The sequence below is a fragment of the Bos indicus x Bos taurus genome, chromosome X (assembly GCF_003369695.1).
Source record: "Bos indicus x Bos taurus breed Angus x Brahman F1 hybrid chromosome X, Bos_hybrid_MaternalHap_v2.0, whole genome shotgun sequence".
NCBI lineage: Eukaryota > Metazoa > Chordata > Mammalia > Artiodactyla > Bovidae > Bos > Bos indicus x Bos taurus.
In genome coordinates, this window is record NC_040105.1 from 44,042,807 (window position 1) to 44,062,537 (window position 19,731).

At 35.9% G+C, this 19,731-nt stretch overlaps 1 protein-coding gene across 8 annotated transcripts in view; it reads left to right on the plus strand.

Moving 5' to 3' along the window:
* Positions 1 to 19,731, plus strand: part of KDM6A (lysine demethylase 6A) — a 179,627-nt gene that overhangs the window by 85,837 nt on the left and 74,059 nt on the right. For all 8 annotated transcript variants that reach the window (XR_003509749.1, XM_027534628.1, XM_027534627.1 and 5 more), the window contains exons 6-7: positions 7,105 to 7,225; positions 19,145 to 19,199. Coding sequence is in view for 7 of the 8 variants with exons in the window: in XM_027534628.1 (XP_027390429.1) it covers positions 7,105 to 7,225; positions 19,145 to 19,199 (176 nt within the window). In the remaining variant the exon portion in view is untranslated. The remainder of the gene's footprint in view (positions 1 to 7,104; positions 7,226 to 19,144; positions 19,200 to 19,731) is intronic.

Below are 19,731 nucleotides of genomic sequence, written 5' to 3' on the forward strand. Positions count from 1 at the left end.
GTATACCTCACAGGAGTTAGTTTTTACCTACCTGTGATAACTTGTGAACTCTCTGTAGATCACAGATAAAAGCATAAAATCAATAATGAGGTGAAACCATCATCAGTTCAAAACTGGATTGCATTAAAAAGTGTGTGACCATGTCAAGTTAGGGGGCTTGTAGTGTGGAAAACTGTATCTTTTGATTCTTTATCTACATATGATTTCTGGTTCCTTCAGTTGCCTTAATGAAACTATATAAGAATGATACAATCTCTGAATTACGAAGTGCCTTCTGTTTTGTTGATCCTGTCCTGGTTACCATTTTGTCATGTCTTAAGTTTCAGCTCTAGCTGCTCCCTAAAGTGATATATCTCACACCTTTTCTCTCTTTTGTAAAATATTTATTCATTTTATCTGCTTGAGTCCTAGTTGTAGCACACAGGCTCTCTACTTGTGGCACATGCGCTCAGTAGTTGTGGTGTGAGGGCTTAGCTGCTCCAGGGGATGTGTGGTGAATTCTTAACCACGAGACCACCAAGGAAGTCATTCACACTCTCTCTTAATCCTTCATGGATGCATATTTTCTGTTTTCCTGATCAAATGTTCTTTCACAAACTGCCCCCAATTTTGCTTTCACTTACTTCATTATTACTTGAACAGCCACAAAATTAGAAAGCTTGGAGTAGGTGCTTGGTGAGAGTTTTAGAGTATAGCCTTAATGAATAGGAACTTCCTAGGTTAAGACTAAATTTGTGTGGGGATTTTTTTGTTTGTTGTATTTATAGGTAGCTATTAATTTCTGGGAGCAGCCCCCTCCACACACACACACTTAAGTGCTTTGGGATTTGTTGAAAAAATATTTGCAGAGAAAGGTATGGCATGCCTTTTTTTGTATTGTTAGCTCAGAATGGTCTAGCTCTGGAACATTTATAATGTAAGTAGAATTTAATATTTGGAAATGGTGTCTGTTGGTATTTAATTAGATTAAGTATTTGAGAAGAAAGCATGCAACCAACATGTGTGTTGGAGTTGGTGATAGTGACCTAATAAATTATTAAGAGCAATTTTATCAACTATGGGTTTTATCTTGTTAATCTGTCTTGTTTCTTGCCCTATTATGTTGCATCCTCTCCCCGCCCCGCCGCCCCCCCCACCCCCCCCCCACACACACCTTTTACTTTTGAATTGATGTTAGCCTCTTGAGTCAATTCAGTAACTTGGTCAGTTTTTCTACTTTGAGTTTGAGGAACCCAGTGTCAGAAACAGAGCAACTGTTAAATTCTTAGTAGATTTATCATAATGATTTAATTTTACTATTATCATACACAGTAACTTGTGACCAGACTTAAAAATTATATATCCAGAAGAAGAAAGGAAGACATAGAAGCCCAGAGTAAAATACATGCAGCAGAGCGCTAGAACCAGCATCTATAAAGCCATTCCTTTCCATGTTTATGCCCATGCCTTCACTTCATGAGGGTGGCAAATAGCTAAGGGTATCTTGAACTGAGCTTTTCCTTGCCTTTATAATAAGAAACTTATATCTTTGAGCGAAAAAAATTGAACCATGTACAGTAGTAAATTATTATAACTTGTAGCCATATTTCTGAATATACCCCCTTGAAAATCCTACCATTCCTCTTTCTTTAGCTTGTAACCTTTTGTATCCCCACTGATCAATATCAGAATGATCTTATGGTAGCAAATCTAACAGCTACATAATTCTTTGCCAGAGGCAGAGGATTTTGGAAATTACCTTCCCAAATCTGATTGATAAGGCCTGGTAAGGAAATGTAGTGATTATTATGTTGACATCAGCAAAGAGTAGGGTAATGGGATGCAGGTGAGTTCAAAAAGACAGATGTTAACACGTTACAAGTGAATTTTCTCCAGGATTCATTTCCAATTAGAAGTGTACCAATTATTTGTACCAGTTACCAAGTGTTCTTAAGGGTATAGTAATCTTTGCTTGCCTTGTAAAGTCACTGCTTTGAGTGCAAACATAAACATAAACCTAATGTATTAGAGATAACCACCATTGACCTTGAGGCTTGTTTAACATGGAGTCAGGCAAAAACTTAATATTTAATATATGTTTTCTGAGCTATCATTATGCAAACTAATTATCTTAGACCAGAGTTTAAGTATATTTCTATTAAAATAAAGCAGTTGATGTTAACATATGTTGAATTTATTCTGTTTGCTTCTGTTTTGGAAAAAACTAGCAGATAAATAGGTAGTTTTGGTAAAATCATGCTTACCAGTGACACATAGATTGCCAGAGAGAATTTGGAAGGGTTTGGACTGATTAAGCCTCAGGGAAATTATGAATATAAATATAAACTTCACAATGGAGAGGAGAAAAAAATCCCACTGTCTGCAGTGATGAAATGAAGCTGACTGAAGAGGGCAAAAGACCCAAGAGGTAATACATTAGCAAATGTCAATGTGAATAAACCAGTGTATGATACGTCTAACTTAGCCTCACATTTAAGATTCTCTCTGTTTCAACCTCAAATGATCTTTCTAACCTTATTGTTCCCCTAAATAGATTCTTTGTGTGAGTCACTACTGTATTAACATTTCACTGAAAATGTCTTGAGCATTTTTCACCCATGTAACTTGTTTTATGCCATTTACTTTGTTTGGTCTCCTTCTCTTTCCATCTCTACCTTTAAATATCTTACCTGTCTCTGAGTTCTTCATTAAATCTTACTAATTGTCTCATTTAGATGGAACGTCTAAATTTCCTAAGTGTGTGTGTATCGAAGTATTTATTTGTTTTGTGTATGTGTTATTACTGATTTAGGGCTAAACTTGTGAAATTACTTCCCTTATCCTGTCAGATATGCCTGAGGGAAATCTCTGGACTCACCTTTATTAGCTCCAGAGAACTTAAAGTTTTATTTTGTCTCTTTAAATGTGCTCAAACTGTGCCAGGGTGTTTACTTAATATCATCATTTTTCTATAGTTTGGTAAAATTCTAAAGGAGGCTTTTTAAAAAATGACTTTCTAGAAACCTTATTAAAAATGAACATTGCTTTAAAATACAGTCAGCGTGTGTGTTTTTTGTAGGTAGTACTATTAAGGTTTTAGTTTTTTATAATTTTCTTTTAAAAATTGTTAGCAGTGTCTAACAAATGTAAAATTTTAAACTGAAAATCTATAGGTATAATTATGGTGATTAAAAAACCGTTTTTAGATTTTAAGGAAAAAATGCATGAATAGTTATGCATACAATATGCACTTTTATTTCGGTAGAAATTATGCTTTAATATTTGAAAATTGTAAGCCTTTCTAAGCATTATATCATTAACAGTATTTTATGGTTTTAAGTAGCCATTTCTCATGTTCTGAAATTGTCTGTTGATCAGAATACTGATGTCAGCAGAATTTGTATGTGTTGGTGGTGTAGTCTAACTTGCACTGTAGAGACCATACTCTGGTTGCATGTGGTTTGGTGAGATATGAGTGTATTAAAATGATGACCAAAATTAGTCTGAGTTGTACCTGTTTTCTCCACACAGCGCTCTCCCCATTCTAATACACAAACACATTCTTTTTTCTGTTTCTTCTCTCACCCCCAAGGGGTGGAAGCAACATATAGGAGAGGAAGATGGGAAAAGTTCAGAAAAGGAAATGAAAATGAACTTAATCTATTTTGTTAGCTCAGGGGAACTCTGATCAGTAAAGAGACTATGGAGTGTCCCTTCCCACCCCCTCAACAAGAAATCCAGTTTGCTAGCTATGAAAGTGATGACACCAGTAAACAGATACTAGACATTTTCCTGTAATGTCTAGAGTATTTGAAAATAAAAGAGGAATGTAGACCTCAAGGAATAGACCACTTGGAAAAACTGGAGATAGCACACTGGTAAGTAGAGAATAAAATGATTTGATTATAGAGTGGCCCTAACTGCTGGTTAATACTAAGCAAAAAAAAAAATGGTATTGAGTTTGGGTGGTGAGTCTTAAAGGTAATATTGCATTTAGAGTGAAGCAGAAGAATGAAAATATTTCAGGTCAGGAGACTATCCTCAGGAGAAGCAGTGAAAGCAAGAGGGCCAATATTTACATGAAGGAGTTCCTGAGATGCGCCAGCTCACAGTTGAAGAGGAGCAGTGTTAGGGCATGACTGGGAATGGGGTGTTCACAGACCTTAAATGCGACATGGAGCATTTGACTTGAGTGTCATGGTTATTAGTAGGCCATCATAGGAGCTACATATTTGAGGAAGCATAGGCAAGCCAGAGCAGAGCAAGGGGAGTCTTTAAGGAGTCTTTCAGTTATCTACTAATGAGATATTGAAGATTGAGTCTGGAAGTATTGAAGTCGAGGGAAACTTGGAAACAACCTGGAGAACTTGACGAATAGATGTATAGTTCAACCTTGTCATAGGCACTTGTAATAGTCCTTAAAGAGCAGTAAGGTGTAGCCCCGACTAGTGTATTGGAACATGTGTTTTTGCTGATAGGTTAATTAAAAAAAAAAAAAAAATTCCCAGTATGTTAACCTATATAGAGAACTTGTTTTCTTTGTAGTTGTGTAACATTTCAAAGTAATAACTAAAGGCATGTATAAAATAAAACACATTTACCAAAGGTTGGGCAAAGGATGGAAATAGAAACTGAGATGGAGTAGGAAATATTTTTCCTGAAGGGTTGCTGTTGATGCTTTGTGTTTTCATTCTTCCCTTTCACATACATCCTTTCTTGGACTGTTTTTCTTCCTATCTTCTTTTTCTCCTTTGATCTTTCTATCCTTTGCTGCCTTCCACTTCCATCCTCCTCCTTTCCTGTATATGTCTCAGGCCTGCCTCGGTTTTTTGGGGGGTGGGGTGGGGTGTTTTTGGTTTTGTTTTTTTGAATTTTTACTGGACTATATAGTTTATAAGGTTGTGTCAATTTCAGCTGTACAGTGTGTGTGTGTGTGTGTGTGTGTACATATATCCATTCTTTACTGTCTGGATTTTTAATAGGACTTTATGAAGTATTTATTATTATTATAAATGCTTAAAATTGCACACATTTAACTATACATCTTTACATGTTATTTATAAAAATAAACAGAAATGTCACTTGGGTTGAGAAATAAAAAATTACTATCGCCCTGAAGTGTAAGTGAAAGTAGCTCAGTAGTGTCTGACTCTTTGTGACCTCCATGGAATTCTCCAGGCCAGAACACTGGAGTGGGTAGCCTTTCCCTTCTCCAGTGGATCTTCCCAACCCAGGATCAAACCCAGGTCTCTCCTGCATTGCAGGTGAATTCTTTACCAGCTGAGCCACAAGGGAAGCCCAAGAATACTGGAGTGGGTAGTCTATCCCTTCTCCAGCGGATCTTCCTGACCCAGAAGCTTCTACTATTGCCCTAGAAGCTTCCAGAAGCCCCTGAATTCCTGTTCCCAGTCACATCTTACCTTTTAATTGGTATCATTTACTGCCACAGTTATTCTCCTCCTAACCTTTTTATGCCTCTCCCCCAACATGTGAGTTGTGTTCCCCCAACATACACACACCCTCTCACAGGCACACACATACACACACATGCACTTGCTTGAGCACACAATCTGTTCTATTAGAAAAAGGTGCCTCTAGACATGACCAAGAGAATACAGAGGCTGAAACTGCACCTCTTCTTATGAAAAAGGTTTGAGAAAAGTACAGAGACCTTCTTAGCAGTATGCAGATGAGTATCTTGAAGTCTGATTGAGAGGAGCAGGAAGCCACCTTTGAATAAGAAAGGTAATTTTCTTCGAATTTTTACATGAATTCTTTCATACCATGTCTTTGACTCCCCTCTTCTGTCTATACACACTAAATAGCAAAATACATAAATAACCCAACCCATTTGAAATCCCATGTAACACAGAGATGCTGAACTCCTTTTCAGGAAGAAATTATTTAGCCAGATGTAAAGGTATCTGATACCAGACCTATTGCCCCCACTCCTCACAATAAATATTACTGTTCAGGACCCTTAATATTGTAATAAATACATAGTTTTTCTGGAGGTGGAATAGATAGTATACAAGTCAAAATAAAGTTGCTTAAAGACATAGGGCATATTGTTTTGCTCTATTTTATGGTAGTATATTTTGAAGTTTTATGTAAAAGTTTGACTTTTATTTTGGAATTATCTAAGATTCCAGGTAGCCTCCTTTAAGATTAAATAAAAGCAATGAATAGTTGATTAAAAGCTTTGCAAAGCATTTATTAGCCTGTACTTGAAATAAGCCTTAAATCATGTAGAGAGATATAAAATGATGCCTAAAATACTGTGTATCTGATACTATATATCTGATACTAAAATTCAAATTAGACATTTTTCTTTGTCAAAATTTTAATTTCATTTTTAAGTACATAGTAACATTCATGTGATCAAATTAAATGGTATAAAAAATGTATTCAGTGAAAAGTGTTCCTTCTTCATCCTTGTATTAAGTTCTACTGGTCATTAAGACTTTTTGTGATAAAATGTGAATTTGGGGTAAAAATACATCAAGTGACAGAATAGAGAGCCCAGAAACAGATCAAGATGTTTGATGAGGACATTTGATTTAGAGCAATGTGGCTCTGTAGAGCTGTGGTAAGGATGGTCTTTTCTATGTATGATGTAGGGGCTATCGAATATTTGTATAGAAAAAGATGAAAACGTTATATAAAAAATAAAGTATAGATGGATTGCAAACCTAAATATGAAAGAAATAAAAAGTTTTAAAAAAGAAGACTTCATTTTATGGAGTAGACTAGAAACAGGATTAATCTCCCTTAAAAACAAAACTATCCACCTGCTCTATTCTCTCTCTCTCAGGAAATTCCAGAAACAGTGAAATCAGTTATTAACATTGAGAATTTTATTAAGCCATAAAATGTTATTTGAATAATTAAGAATTAATTCAACTTATCTTCCTTTTTTTCTCTTTTTATATTATACACTTAACATAAAAAACCCAAGAACCCCTTCTCAGTCTTTTTTTTTTAAGCTATCCATTGACATCAGTTTTATAAAACTGGCATTTCCTTTAAAACAGAATTGCATAAAACAGAAATTTACTGTGTTACCATGAAAAAATTCATGTAATTGTTAAAAAGTAAAGATATCTTTTGTCTATGTTCTTTCAGGGCAATTAAAGCATTTCAGGAGGTGCTTTATGTTGATCCCAGCTTTTGTCGAGCCAAGGAAATTCATTTACGGCTTGGGCTTATGTTCAAAGTGAACACAGACTATGAGTCTAGTTTAAAGGTAGGTTGTTGGGTTTTATCAAAGATACAGTGTTTCATTTTTTGTGCTTTTGAGGGGGGTTGTCAAATATTAGAACATTGAGAAATGTTGGAATTTGTATTGGTACTTCAAAAGAAAATTTGAAAATTTAGATGAAAGAACTTTTATCAGCCATGAACTGGAAGATGCATATGTTTGGGTTTCGGAGTACATTATGCTAAGACATAAGCAAGTAATTATATCAGTAAACTTCTTTTCTTTTTAAAGTTTGAATTGTGGTCCGTCATCAGGAAAGGGCGAAGGTTTCAACGTCGATTTGAACACCTGAATCACTCCACTGTTAGTGATGGGTCAGAACCAGCTGCTCAGTGATTCTGTATCTGTGACCCCATCTTTTGACCATTTACTTGTATGGGTCTCACTAGGTGTCACTAGGCCAACAGAGCATGTCCCATATCTTAAATTATTTTAAAAAAGGGTGTTCTTCGGTAGTCATTTCAACTGCTAGTTTGTGAGTATAAACATTGTTGGGCAAAATAGCACATCATTGCTTAAATATTACATTTCTCAAGTTTTTCATTTGAGTTTCCTGTGCTATTTATGCCATGACTAGGTGTTACTGGGCTTTTCATGAAAATAGTGCTTCCCTGCTTGACAAAAGTATTGATTTTTGAAAGGATTAGAAGTTCTAGGAAAAGCTTAATTTTTTGTGAGTTTACGGCTGTGATGGTTGCCATGTTCTAAATATCTCCATTGTATGCTGTCTTCATGCTGAAGGGTCAGGAGGGAGATAAAAAAAGATAATGCTTTACAGTAGGTTGTAATTTGAATTCACTAATAAGGAACTACTGAAATTTTAAAAAAGTACTTAGGAATGCCTAATTGCTCTAGAGTTGTAAAGTAGACACTTTCACAAATACCGTTTCTGTCTTCCATGAGTTTATACAGAATAGTGCTGTTGGTATGAAAGAGAGGTATACACCCCAAAACACTAAAGTAAGTAGATTGTGAAAATATTCAGATCACACATTTGTCAAAGGTGAGTACAGTTTGAGGAATAGGCCCTAGGGCAAATGTAAGTAATGTGGAGAAGTTGATCAGTTTTCCTCAAGCTTAAAGCAGCCTGTCTCAAACTGTATTTTGGCATGTGAGTGGACTTGAAACACCTTGCATATTTTGACCTCCTGTTGGACAGTCGCAGTGTATACTAGCAAATCAGATTTTATGGTGGCTCCAGGTTGGTTTCCAGGTGTGATCAAAGTGAAATGATTTCTTTTTCATATTTCATAAAGAAAAGCATTATATGGTAATGGTATAGGTGCTTAGTGTAGTGCCGGCATATAGTAAGTACTCAGTAAATACCTGATTTATTGTGTTGTAGAGGACAAAGATCCTTACTTTTTGTTGATCATTTCAAGAACACTTTGCATCTCATTGGCCAAAATTAGACCACATGGCCATTTTCAGTGATTCCTTATCAAAGATTTGGTTATTCTGTTCTATTCTTTGGATCAGTTATGTCCTGTTTTGAGCAGAGCTCAATTTCCTAAGCATGCTTTTCCTATCAAATAGAAGAGTGAGGGGTGGGTAAAAAAGAGTGTTTTTATATGGGGGTAGTGCATACAATCTGTCCATTACAGATCTAGTCTTTTCTGCCTCATTTTCTTTCCCTCTCAGGGATAGAGATACAACATATACAGTATGTTTTAGATGGTAAAATATTTAAATAAAATGCAGTTTATTTTCATAATAGATTCCTGCTTTTCACCCACACATGAAATGCATTCCAGGGCCTCCTGTTTTATTTCTATCTCTGGTAATAACTTTTCTCCCAAAATGTACTTTTGAAACAGATTCATTCTGTTTTGGTACCATGTAAATAGCTCTCAGAGCAAGCAAATTTGGTTTTAAAATTTGACCCTGCCACTAAACTAATTGTGTGACTTGGGCAATGTGCCTAACTTTTCTGATCCTCTTTCTGTCTGTGTGTGTGTGCTTAGTTGCTCACTTGTGTCCCACTCTTGCAACCCCACAGATTATAGCCTGCCAGGTTCTCCTGTCCATGGGATTCTCCAGGCAAGAATACTGGAGTGGGTTGCCATTTCGTTCTCCAGGGGATCTTCCCGACCCAGGAATCGAACCCAGGTCTCCTGCATTGCAGGCAGATTCTTTACCGACTGAGGTACCAGGGAAGCCCCTTTCAGTCTGTAGAACTGGAATAACTACCTACTCCACAAGATTGTCACAAAGATTAAACAATATATATATCAAAGTCTCTGTTAAATAAGTTTTTTTAGCCCTTCTTTTTTAGTTCTCAGTTTTACCATATCTAAAACTCTGATTTGGGGCCAGTATTAGATATTGTTTGTATGAAATCCATTTTCTTGTCCTAAATTTTAATACTTGTATTTTTGACATACTGCCCACCCTCAGAAATATGAAGTTAATGCCCACCTTACTTTTCAACTAGTGGTGTTATTTTTCCATTAAATTGGTCAGTAAAGATTTCACATGTTTAGTTGAGTGATGGAGGTACCTATTCTTAGTTTATTAACTAGTTTAGTAATATCTGAACCAGAGTCCATTTCAGGGTGACATTTCTACATGATACTGTATGGCTTTTCTGCTTCATATAATACACCCTCAGGTGGGAGTAGTTGCCTATTTACCTCCATATAATTAATTCAGAATTTTATTTCATTATTTTTTAATGATATTAATGATAATTGCTTACATTTGTTATGTATTTGAGGCAGTGTGCTATTGCTGCATCAGAAAAGCATGCCAGTTTAGACAAGTAGTTTTATATGATGCTTCTAATTTTTACACCTTGGCAGAGTATTAAAATTATTTCCTTCATATGGAGCTAATAAATGCAAAATAGGATGTAATATCACCCATATTCTTTGGTCAGTTAATGCATCTATTTTAATTTAACGAATTTCACATAAAAATTCTCCCTGATATTTAGATATTTAAGTTCCCCTGAAATAATGGCAGCATTCAATATTTTTTTTAAAGGTAGATAAAGAAGGTGGCTTTTTTTTATGGGAACTTGTGGATTGTTGACTGGAATACCAGTGTAAGTCCCCTTATAATTTGATATTTGAAGATGATAAGTGCAGATTGAAGGGAATAATATGAAGGGATTAAGAAGATGAGAATTGAAAGAGGAGATTCAAAGGAAATGGGTTGAACTCAAATGAGACTTGTGTGTTAGCTTGGCATTACAACAGGTGCTTCGTGTTTCTTGAATGGATAGCTTAATAAAATGAAAGAGGCAATAAAATGACAAAATGCCTCTCATGAGATTGGCTGGAAACATTGGGGAGAAAAGATGAGGCTGATTGTATTTGTCATCTTCTACACAAACTGACAGTGCAGTTTTCTCTAGATGCCCCCTGTTCACCAGTTCGTTCTGCTGTCTCCCTTCTATTATCATACCTCACATGAAGCTTCTGAGTGAAATAGCATTTTACGTTTTTTTCAAAAAACACTCTTCTCCAGAAACTGCTTCATTTCCAGGTATCTGATTTGATATCATACTTCAGACTCAGGAATTTTGTTTTTTTTTTCTTATTCCAAGAAATTAAGGCAGAAAGAATGAGTAAAGGCATGATGATGTGTATTTCCTTTTAGAAACCACTTTTGGAATCTGTGAAATACCTCCTGTCTTTTACTATTCTACTCATATAAATCATTTCCTTCATTTAATTGAGATACTATGAATTATAAAAATATTTGCTCAGAATTTCAATACCAGCTATTAAATTAATTTTAATCAGGCCTTAAGTTTCTAAGATATATCTGTAGTATTTTTTGTTGAAGCTTTAACTGCATATTTTTATTCATTCAGTTGTCTAAAGATAATAAAAGTTGCTGTTATTTCTCTATACCCACTCCTGGCCTGCTTCCTTTATTTGTTAAATAACTTAACTCTTCTTATTGGCACTTTGAAAATTTTAGGCTTTTAAAATTTTAAAACTTTTTTTATTGAGATAGAATTGACATACAACTTTGAGTAAGTTTAATTTGTACAATGTGTGCTTCAGTAATATGTGAACCGTGAACTTCCTGATGTTCAGGCTGGTTTTAGAAAAGGCAGAGGAACCAGAGATCAAATTGCCAACATCCACTGGATCATCAAAAAAGCAAGAGAGTTCCAGAAAAACATCTATTTCTGCTTTATTGACTATGCCAAAGTCTTTGACTGTGTGGATCACAATAAACTGTGGAAAATTCTGAAAGAGATGGGAATACCAGACCACCTGATCTGCCTCTTGAGAAATTTGTATGCAGGTCAGGAAGCACCAGTTAGAACTGGACATGGAACAACAGACTGGTTCCAAATAGGAAAAGGAGTCCATCAAGGCTGTATATTGTCACCCTGTTTATTTAACTTATATACAGAGTACATCATGAGAAATGCTGACTGGAAGAAACACAAACTGGAATCAAGGTTGCCGGGAGAAATATCAGTAACCTCAGATATGCAGATGACACCACCCTTATGGCAGAAAGTGAAGAGGAACTAAAAAGCTTCTTGATGAAGGTGAAAGTGGAGAGTGAAAAAGTTGGCTTAAAGCTCAACATTCAGAAAACGAAGATCATGGCATCCAGTCCCATCACTTCATGGGAAATAGATGGGGAAACAGTGTCAGACTTTATTTTTCTGGGCTCCAAAATCACTGCAGATGGTGACTGCAGCCATGAAATTAAAAGACGCTTACTCCTTGGAAGGAAAGTTATGACCAACGTAGATAGCATATTCAAAAGCAGAGACATTACTTTGCCAACAACGGTTCGTCTAGTCAAGGCTATGGTTTTTCCTGTGATCATGTATGGATGTGAGAGTTGGATTGTGAAGAAGGCTGAGTGCCGAAGAATTGATGCTTTTGAACTGTGGTGTTGGAGAAGACTCTTGAGAGTCCCTTGGACTGCAAGGAGATCCAGCTAGTCCATTCTGAAGGAGATCAGCCCTGGGATTTCTTTGGAAGGAATGATGCTAAAGCTGAAAGTCCAGTACTTTGGCCACTTCATACGAAGAGTTAACGCATTGGAAAAGACTCTGATGCTGGGAGGGATTGGGGGCAGGAGGAGAAGGGGATGACAGAGGATGAGATGGCTGGATGGCATCACTGACTCGATGGACGTGAGTCTGAGTGAATTCCGGGAGTTGGTGATGGACACGGAGGCCTGGCGTGCTGCGATTCATGCGGTCGCAAAGAGTCGGACACGACTGAGCGACTGATCTGATCTGATATCATCACCATACCATATATCACCATCACCATATATCATCACCACCAATTTGACACATTATCATCATCACCATAGCATTTCCTAATAACATCTCTGTCATGCCAGATAATTATCTTTTTTTTGTATGTGAGAACAGTTAAGATCTAGTCTCTTAGCTTCAAAATTTATAGTACAGTATCGTTGATACAGTAATCTCTATACTGTAATCTAGTTATCTGCTAGTTTCACATTTGTACCTTTCAACCACCCCAGTTCCCATTTTGGTAGTGGAATTTGGTTTCTCCTGAGTATAATGTCACTGTCTGGGCAGAGAATGGTCACTGCCCTTTGTCTTCTGTCCATTTTTCCTCATTTATGGACAGAAATCTTTTCCCTGCTCTTTCATTTTTCAACTGTTCATCAACTGTACTTTTTAATCTTTTCTTTGTATTATCTGGGGCTTTCCAGCTGGCGCTAGTGATAAAAAACCCACATGCCAGTGCAGGAGACATAAGAGACAACAGGTTCTATCCCTGGGTCAGGAAGACCCCCTGGAGAAGGAAATGGCAACCCATTCCAGTATTCTTGCCTAGAGAATCCCATGGATAGAGGAGCCTGGTGGGCTACAGTCCATGGGGTTGCAGAGAGTCAGACACAACTGAAAGTGACTTAGCAGTTTAGCACTTTCTGTGTATTATCTGGTATGAGGTGATCTGCTCATTGGTTTATCTGTCCACTAATGCTTTCTCCACTTCAATCTGCCTGCCCAGTTTTATTTTTCCTTTTGGTATTTATTTCTGCCCTGAGTTCTATTACATACCTGTAAGTGCAAAGTAGTATAAATAGTAGAAGAACTTCAGTTCCTCAAATACATTTTTGAAAAGAACATGACTGCTCATAGATGTTCGGTAACCATCCTTTCTTGATACTGAGCAGTTGGGATTAGCCCAGGTTTCCTGTGTCAGGTTTCTCTCCTCAAATATATTTTAACTACAAGATGTCATTTCTAATCAAAAAACACTTTTTGGTGTTTATGGATGACTACTTAAATTTGTGGTTATAAATATTCAGTCTTCAAATGCAGCTTTATGAAACATTCAGTGTATTCAGTGTCACAATTTTTTAAGCTTATGTTTCTAAACAACATTTTACAATGCAAATTGTAACATTATCCTTTATAAAATATATATTATGTTAACTTTGTTATTTATGTGCGTGTTAGTCTTATTTTGATTTGAACACAGATTGTATACTAGATTTAAAGAACTTGAAAATTCAGTCAATACATATTCTGATTGTTTCTGTACATAGATTTGACATACGCTAGAACCAGTGTTTTAAAGTTTCTAATCAGTTGCATACCTGTAAAAAAGGAGAAATTTGAGAACTATGTTGGACACAGTTACAGGAAGAAAGGTGAGCAAGATCTGTAGAATAAATTGGTTCTCAGGATGGATGCATAGATGGATGAATAAAAGGTAACACATCCTAGAGATCTTAAGGAGTCTTAATAAAGAAGTTAACTTATTGACAAATAAGTGTGGGTAGAGAGTCCCCATTTATTGACTTGACTGACTTTTCTGTTAATAAAGCAGGGGATAAAGAAAACAACAGGTTTGGGGATTGGGAAATGAAAAGCCTCCAAATGGAAATGGGTCATTTGGGAGTATATTGAGTTGGAAGTACCTGAGGGATATCAGATGTTGGTATAGATGGAAGTCTGGAGCCAAAAAGAAGGGCTGGAAATTAGATTTTGAACATCTTCAGTATAGAATGTCTTTTGCCTTACTATTTTTGTGTGTGTGTGTGTGTGTGAAAGACAGTTTTGGAAGAGACCATATTGGTAAACTTGAAAGAAGGAGCCTCTTTTTTGAGTGAAGATTGCTAGGATTCATTAGCTATTAGTCATTGGTGCAGTAGAGTTCCTCCTTGAAAGTGTTATAATCTTGAATTACAAAGAGAACGCAAGAACTGAGTTTGGGAACTTTGAGGGAATCTCAGTCAGATCAACTTGGCCAGGCATCATGGCTCACAAATGCTACCGAAACTTACCAGTTTTAGTTTGGTATCTTATTTTCAGAGACCAAATTCCTAAAGTAATTACCATCGCATTCTAAGGCATTTTCCCTAGTTTTAGAAATGAAATTTGTTGGTTTTTTAATTCATACTTTCAGAATTCTGGCAATCTGTAAAAAAAAAAGAAAAAATAATTTGCCTTTGACCTGCAAGAGTACCTGACAAACCTTCCATTCTCCCACTTAAATGGTTCATAAATCCTTGTTTCATAAACGCTGTGTAAACAGACATTGTTTCCTCAGCTTGAAGGATCTCTTTTCTTCCCTCATCTATATCTTTTAGACTCTGCTATGGAATTGTCTTTTAAACTTTTATTAGAACATTAATTTCAGTGAGCCTTTTATTCAGTTGCGTAGTTGCTGACTCAGTGCTAAAGAATCTAACAATGCAGGAGATGCAGATTTGATCCCTGTGTTGGGAAGATCCCCTGGTGGAGGAAATGGCAACCCACCCCAATGTTCTTAACAGGTATAATCCCATGGACAGAGGAGCCTAGCGGCCTACAGTCCATGAGGTCCCAAAGAATTGGATGTAGCTGAGAACATACATACGCATAGTCATAACAGAGTGCTTGGTGTAGAGTAAAAATAGGTTGCAAACATTTTACTACTAAGAAGCAGCATTTGCTTTAATAGACAGCAGTATAGACTGAAGTAAGGCTTTTGGGGGTAAGCACACAATTTGCAAGTTTTAAGTATTGGCATTTAACCCTGACTGTGCCTTGGAATAAGTTGTAGGGGGTTTTATCTGGTTCATAGGGTATTGTTCTCAACCCATTGAATTAGAACATCTGAGATTGAATCTGGAATCCACACGTTGCTCCAAATTAATAATTTATACATACAACCATAACTTGTCAATAATGAAAAGTTATCTCACTGCTTATCTTCAGGTTTGGGAACATAGTTGAAGGGTTCTACAATTGAAAAGATGGTAAGATAATCACAGATTATTCAACTAGAAGTAAAACATTTTAAAAGGGAAATTAAGTCTTGAAATTGGTGTTTTATGTGTTAATTACATCAACTTTCATCTCTATCTGAAGGGGAAAATCTAGTTCCTTAGTCTATAGAAAGCAAAGTACTGAAAAGTTACTTTGAAATATTGAACAAGTCAAAAGCTTTTAAAGAAAAAGTTACTTTGGTGAGAACGATGTCAACAGAAATTGTAATGAATTGAACCTTGTATTAAATTGGACCAGAAAGGCTCTATTAAAAGGAACATTAGGAAAAAATGTTGTAGGTAAATCTTCTTGCTTTGAAATTAGTTTTCTGTAGAATGCTTTCTGCCTTGAGGTTTGCGATAGTCTTTGAACTGCAGAAGCTAATAAGTTGGGTGGTAACTATTTCACACAGCAGCAGTCAGTTTCAGTACCGCAGTATTTCAGTATGAGGTACATTTCCTAGCTCTTCCTATTGGTCAAGGATGGGTGCTAGGTATTTTACCATGTATCTTCAGGTTTGGGGCTGATTGTCATAGTTGATAGTTATTTGCTGACTTATGTGTTAAAAATACATCTATTTTGCATCCAGTTTAGACATTAGAAATGAAGTCATACCATCCCCACCCTAGTCTCTCATCTCCCTTTAGTTTACTCAAAGGTGTATCAGTGATTTTTGTTATGTGGGGTGGTTTTATGTGGCTGTTCTTAGTTTGTTAAACTCAGTTATTCTGTAAGTTTTTTCATTCTCACGCCTGTTTTTGAATATGTACAGTCTTGCAGAGTTAATTTTTGTGTATCATTGTGGTTTGGAAATGTTTGACATTTCATGATGTTTTGGGATTGAATTGGTGCATCAGTGACTTCATTGCTGATTTTAAGATCGATTAATAATTATGTAGTCCAGAACTTCTGCCCGATTTCATTACAGGACCTTCAGTATTGATAGATGAAATGTAGATTGGGCGATTTGAATTATGCATCTCTCTGCTCTTTGTGAGATTTGAGTGAAATAGTGAAAATAAAATATTGCCATCTTAAATGGTGTTTTCTTGGCCGGGCAGTTTGCATCTTTTAACTCTGTCTTTGTTGTTTTGTTGCTGGCTGACTTCTTTTGCAACCCCATGGACTATAGCCCGCCAGGCTCCTCTGTCTATGGGATTTTCCAGGCAAGAATATTGGAGTGGGTTGCCATTTCCTTCTTTCCCAATCCGGGGATCGAACCTGCATCTCCTGCATTGGCAGGCGGATTCTTTACCACTGAGCCACTAGAGAAGCCCCTGTCTTATCTAAGTATTAATGTTGGCAGGATAGATTAGACTTTGAAATGCAGTACAATCTGAATGTGTGGCTGCTGTGCCTCTTTTTATCTAGAGGAAAACAACTGGTTATAAAATATGCTTTGCTTTCATAGTACTCACTTTTTAAAATAGTCTGTTTTCTATTGCTATGGTAGCACACTAAAAGGATGTTTAAGGACATACAATCTGCTTTGTAGGTCAGGGGAGAATAAAAGCAGTTCTCAAAGTATTCAGATGTTGGATTTTTTTTTCCCATTCTGTAAATGATGGCAAATATTTTTTCACTTTTGATTGTCATTGTGTCCCTAGTATCTTCATTGTCCTGAGGACATTATAGGGTCTTGAAGTAGTCGTTGAATGGATTAAATATTTAAGGGTCATAGTCATCTCATTAGTAGCTTGCTCATTAAGAATATTACAACCTCTAAATATTGAGTACTGCAAATTTAGGCTACAGTAATTATGCATGCATATAACAGACATTTGTGAATAACTACTAGTTCATATGAAATTATGCCTTCTAATCTTTGTTTCATTGTAGTACTGGGTAACTGACATTAGTTTATTTTTGTTAACTGAGGGCTCTGGTTGACCAAGTGCAGTTTTGTTGATTCTATGTTGAAATACAGTACTAAAAGCTTGCTGATGACTCTCTCCCTTGATATAGAAAGTTTTAAGTTTCTTTCGGGCTTACATCTAGAAGTTGTCATTATATGTATCAGTTTTCAGTTTTTCCAGCAGTTGAAAAAAGACAATTCTTTAGGCATTTGGCTTGTGGATAGAAATGGTGATTTTTAGAAAATTGTTTTGTACTTTTGGCTTTTGATTACTTTTAATGGTAAAAATTTGTGGAGGCTTGGAAATTTTGAATATGTATTTCTGGAAATATCTTTTAGAAGAATTCAGAGACTTAACCTTTTTTATTTGTTATTATTTGTTTATTTGTTTCTGACTGTACTGTTGCACGGGCTTTTCTCTAGTTGCCGTGAGCTGGGACTACCCTCTCATTGCAAGAGAAGAGGGCTTCTCTTGTTGCAGAGCACAGGCTGTAGGGCTCACAGGTTTCAGTAGTTGCTGCTCATGGACCCTCACTAGTTCTCTAGGGGATCTTCCTGACTCAGGGATCAGACCTGTGTTTCCTGCATTGCAGGTGGATTCTTTACCTGCTGAGCTATCAAGGAAGCCCCACCTTAAAAAATTTTTTTTTAAATATTCCATACTAACTATAGTACTGGTTTGCCTTTTCCTAATTATATAGCCAGTTCAGTGTTGATAAACTTGATGCCAGATCGCACCCCATTGGTTTTTTTGACTATATTGCACAGCATGTGGGATCTGAGTTCTCAGACCACAGATCAAACCTGAGGCCCGCTACGCTGGAAGCATAGTCTTAACTGGAGCAACAGAGAAGTCCCCATCACCCAATGTTCTTGATGATTTGCATTCTTAAAGATTAGCATTATGCCTTGAGTTTGACGTGTATTTTGTTTTTGTTTCTTTTTTTTTTGTCAAGGGGACAGGCTTATGCAATATTATTACAAGTGGATGCTGTAAGTTATTAGTGGTTTAATACTGCCTACACATATAATAGGGTATATATCCTAAAAGGGTAATTGCATTTGTTTTCTGTCGGTTGCAAGGATGTGTGCTAGATATTTTCTAATGTGGCTTCAGGTTTAGGGGTTGGTGATCATTATTGATAGTTGATATCTTAATATCTTAGTAGGTACATCTGTTTTGCATCTGGTTTAGATAACTAGAAATGAAACTATGAGGTCATGCCATCCCCACCCTAGTCCCTCATCTCCCTTTAGGTTTAGAAAACCAGTGGTTTTCTTTATGTGGGATGGTTTTGTATGGCTATTTGGTACATTCTTTGTGATACTTCAAATATTTTAACAGACTCTAATTATAATAATTATTGAAAAATCAGGGCAAATAGTTTTACCCTTTTCTCATGGTCATTTAAAAAAAAGTGTATATCATTTTGAGATAAGCAGTGGTATTTAATCCGTTAATACCATTGAACTTTTACTTTCAGTTTTTAAGATAATTATGTGTTCTATTTGAAGTGTTCAGTAACTAACACTTCCTATGTACTAGAAGACTTAAAAACCTGATTCTTTTTTCCATATAAATAGATTTACATAGGATGACTTGATATCAAGTTAATTCTTATGCCAAATCTCTTTCTCAACTGTTCAAAGAAAGTAATGCAGCAGTCTGTTTGTTCTCAGCAATAAATATTCAAAGTAATGCTAGTTGGTTGTATAATATGTTATATTTGCATAGCATAGTTTCATAATTATATTAAACCTTATATACCTGAAAAGTATCTTGTATGACTGATTTTTAGTGCGTTAATTTTCTCTCTTCTTGCAGCATTTTCAGTTAGCTTTGGTTGACTGTAATCCCTGCACTTTGTCCAATGCTGAAAGTAAGTATTATTAAGTACCATTGTTTTCTGCACGTATTCAGATCACTTCATGGCAGATAATAGTCATGAATCCTGTGTAACTTTTCCCCTGGAATTGTTGAATCTAACTATATTTGTTGCCATAACTATTTGTACAAATGGAACATGTGAGACCAGTTATTTATTGTGAACAGTGTGTGTCTAAAATAGATATGCTAGTGAACTGGGTTTGTTGAATTAAAATTATCTGTACTAGTGAACAGGATTGATTATTTGTATATTAATTACATTGTAGGTGACTTGGGGAGGTTAAAAACAGGATTGCCAGTCCTTTCAGAAATCTGAGTATACAAAGATTCATGTGTTAGTTTACTGATTCATACTTGGTGAATTAAAATTATTGGTAATGATGAGGATATACTTTGACTTTCTATTATAGTTTTAAACATCATACATAAAGATTGTGGTGAGATTTTTCAATTAATTAGAGTGTATAAAAATTGAATCATTCTTCATGAAAATTTCAGATAAAAGATTCTAGATTTTACAAAGT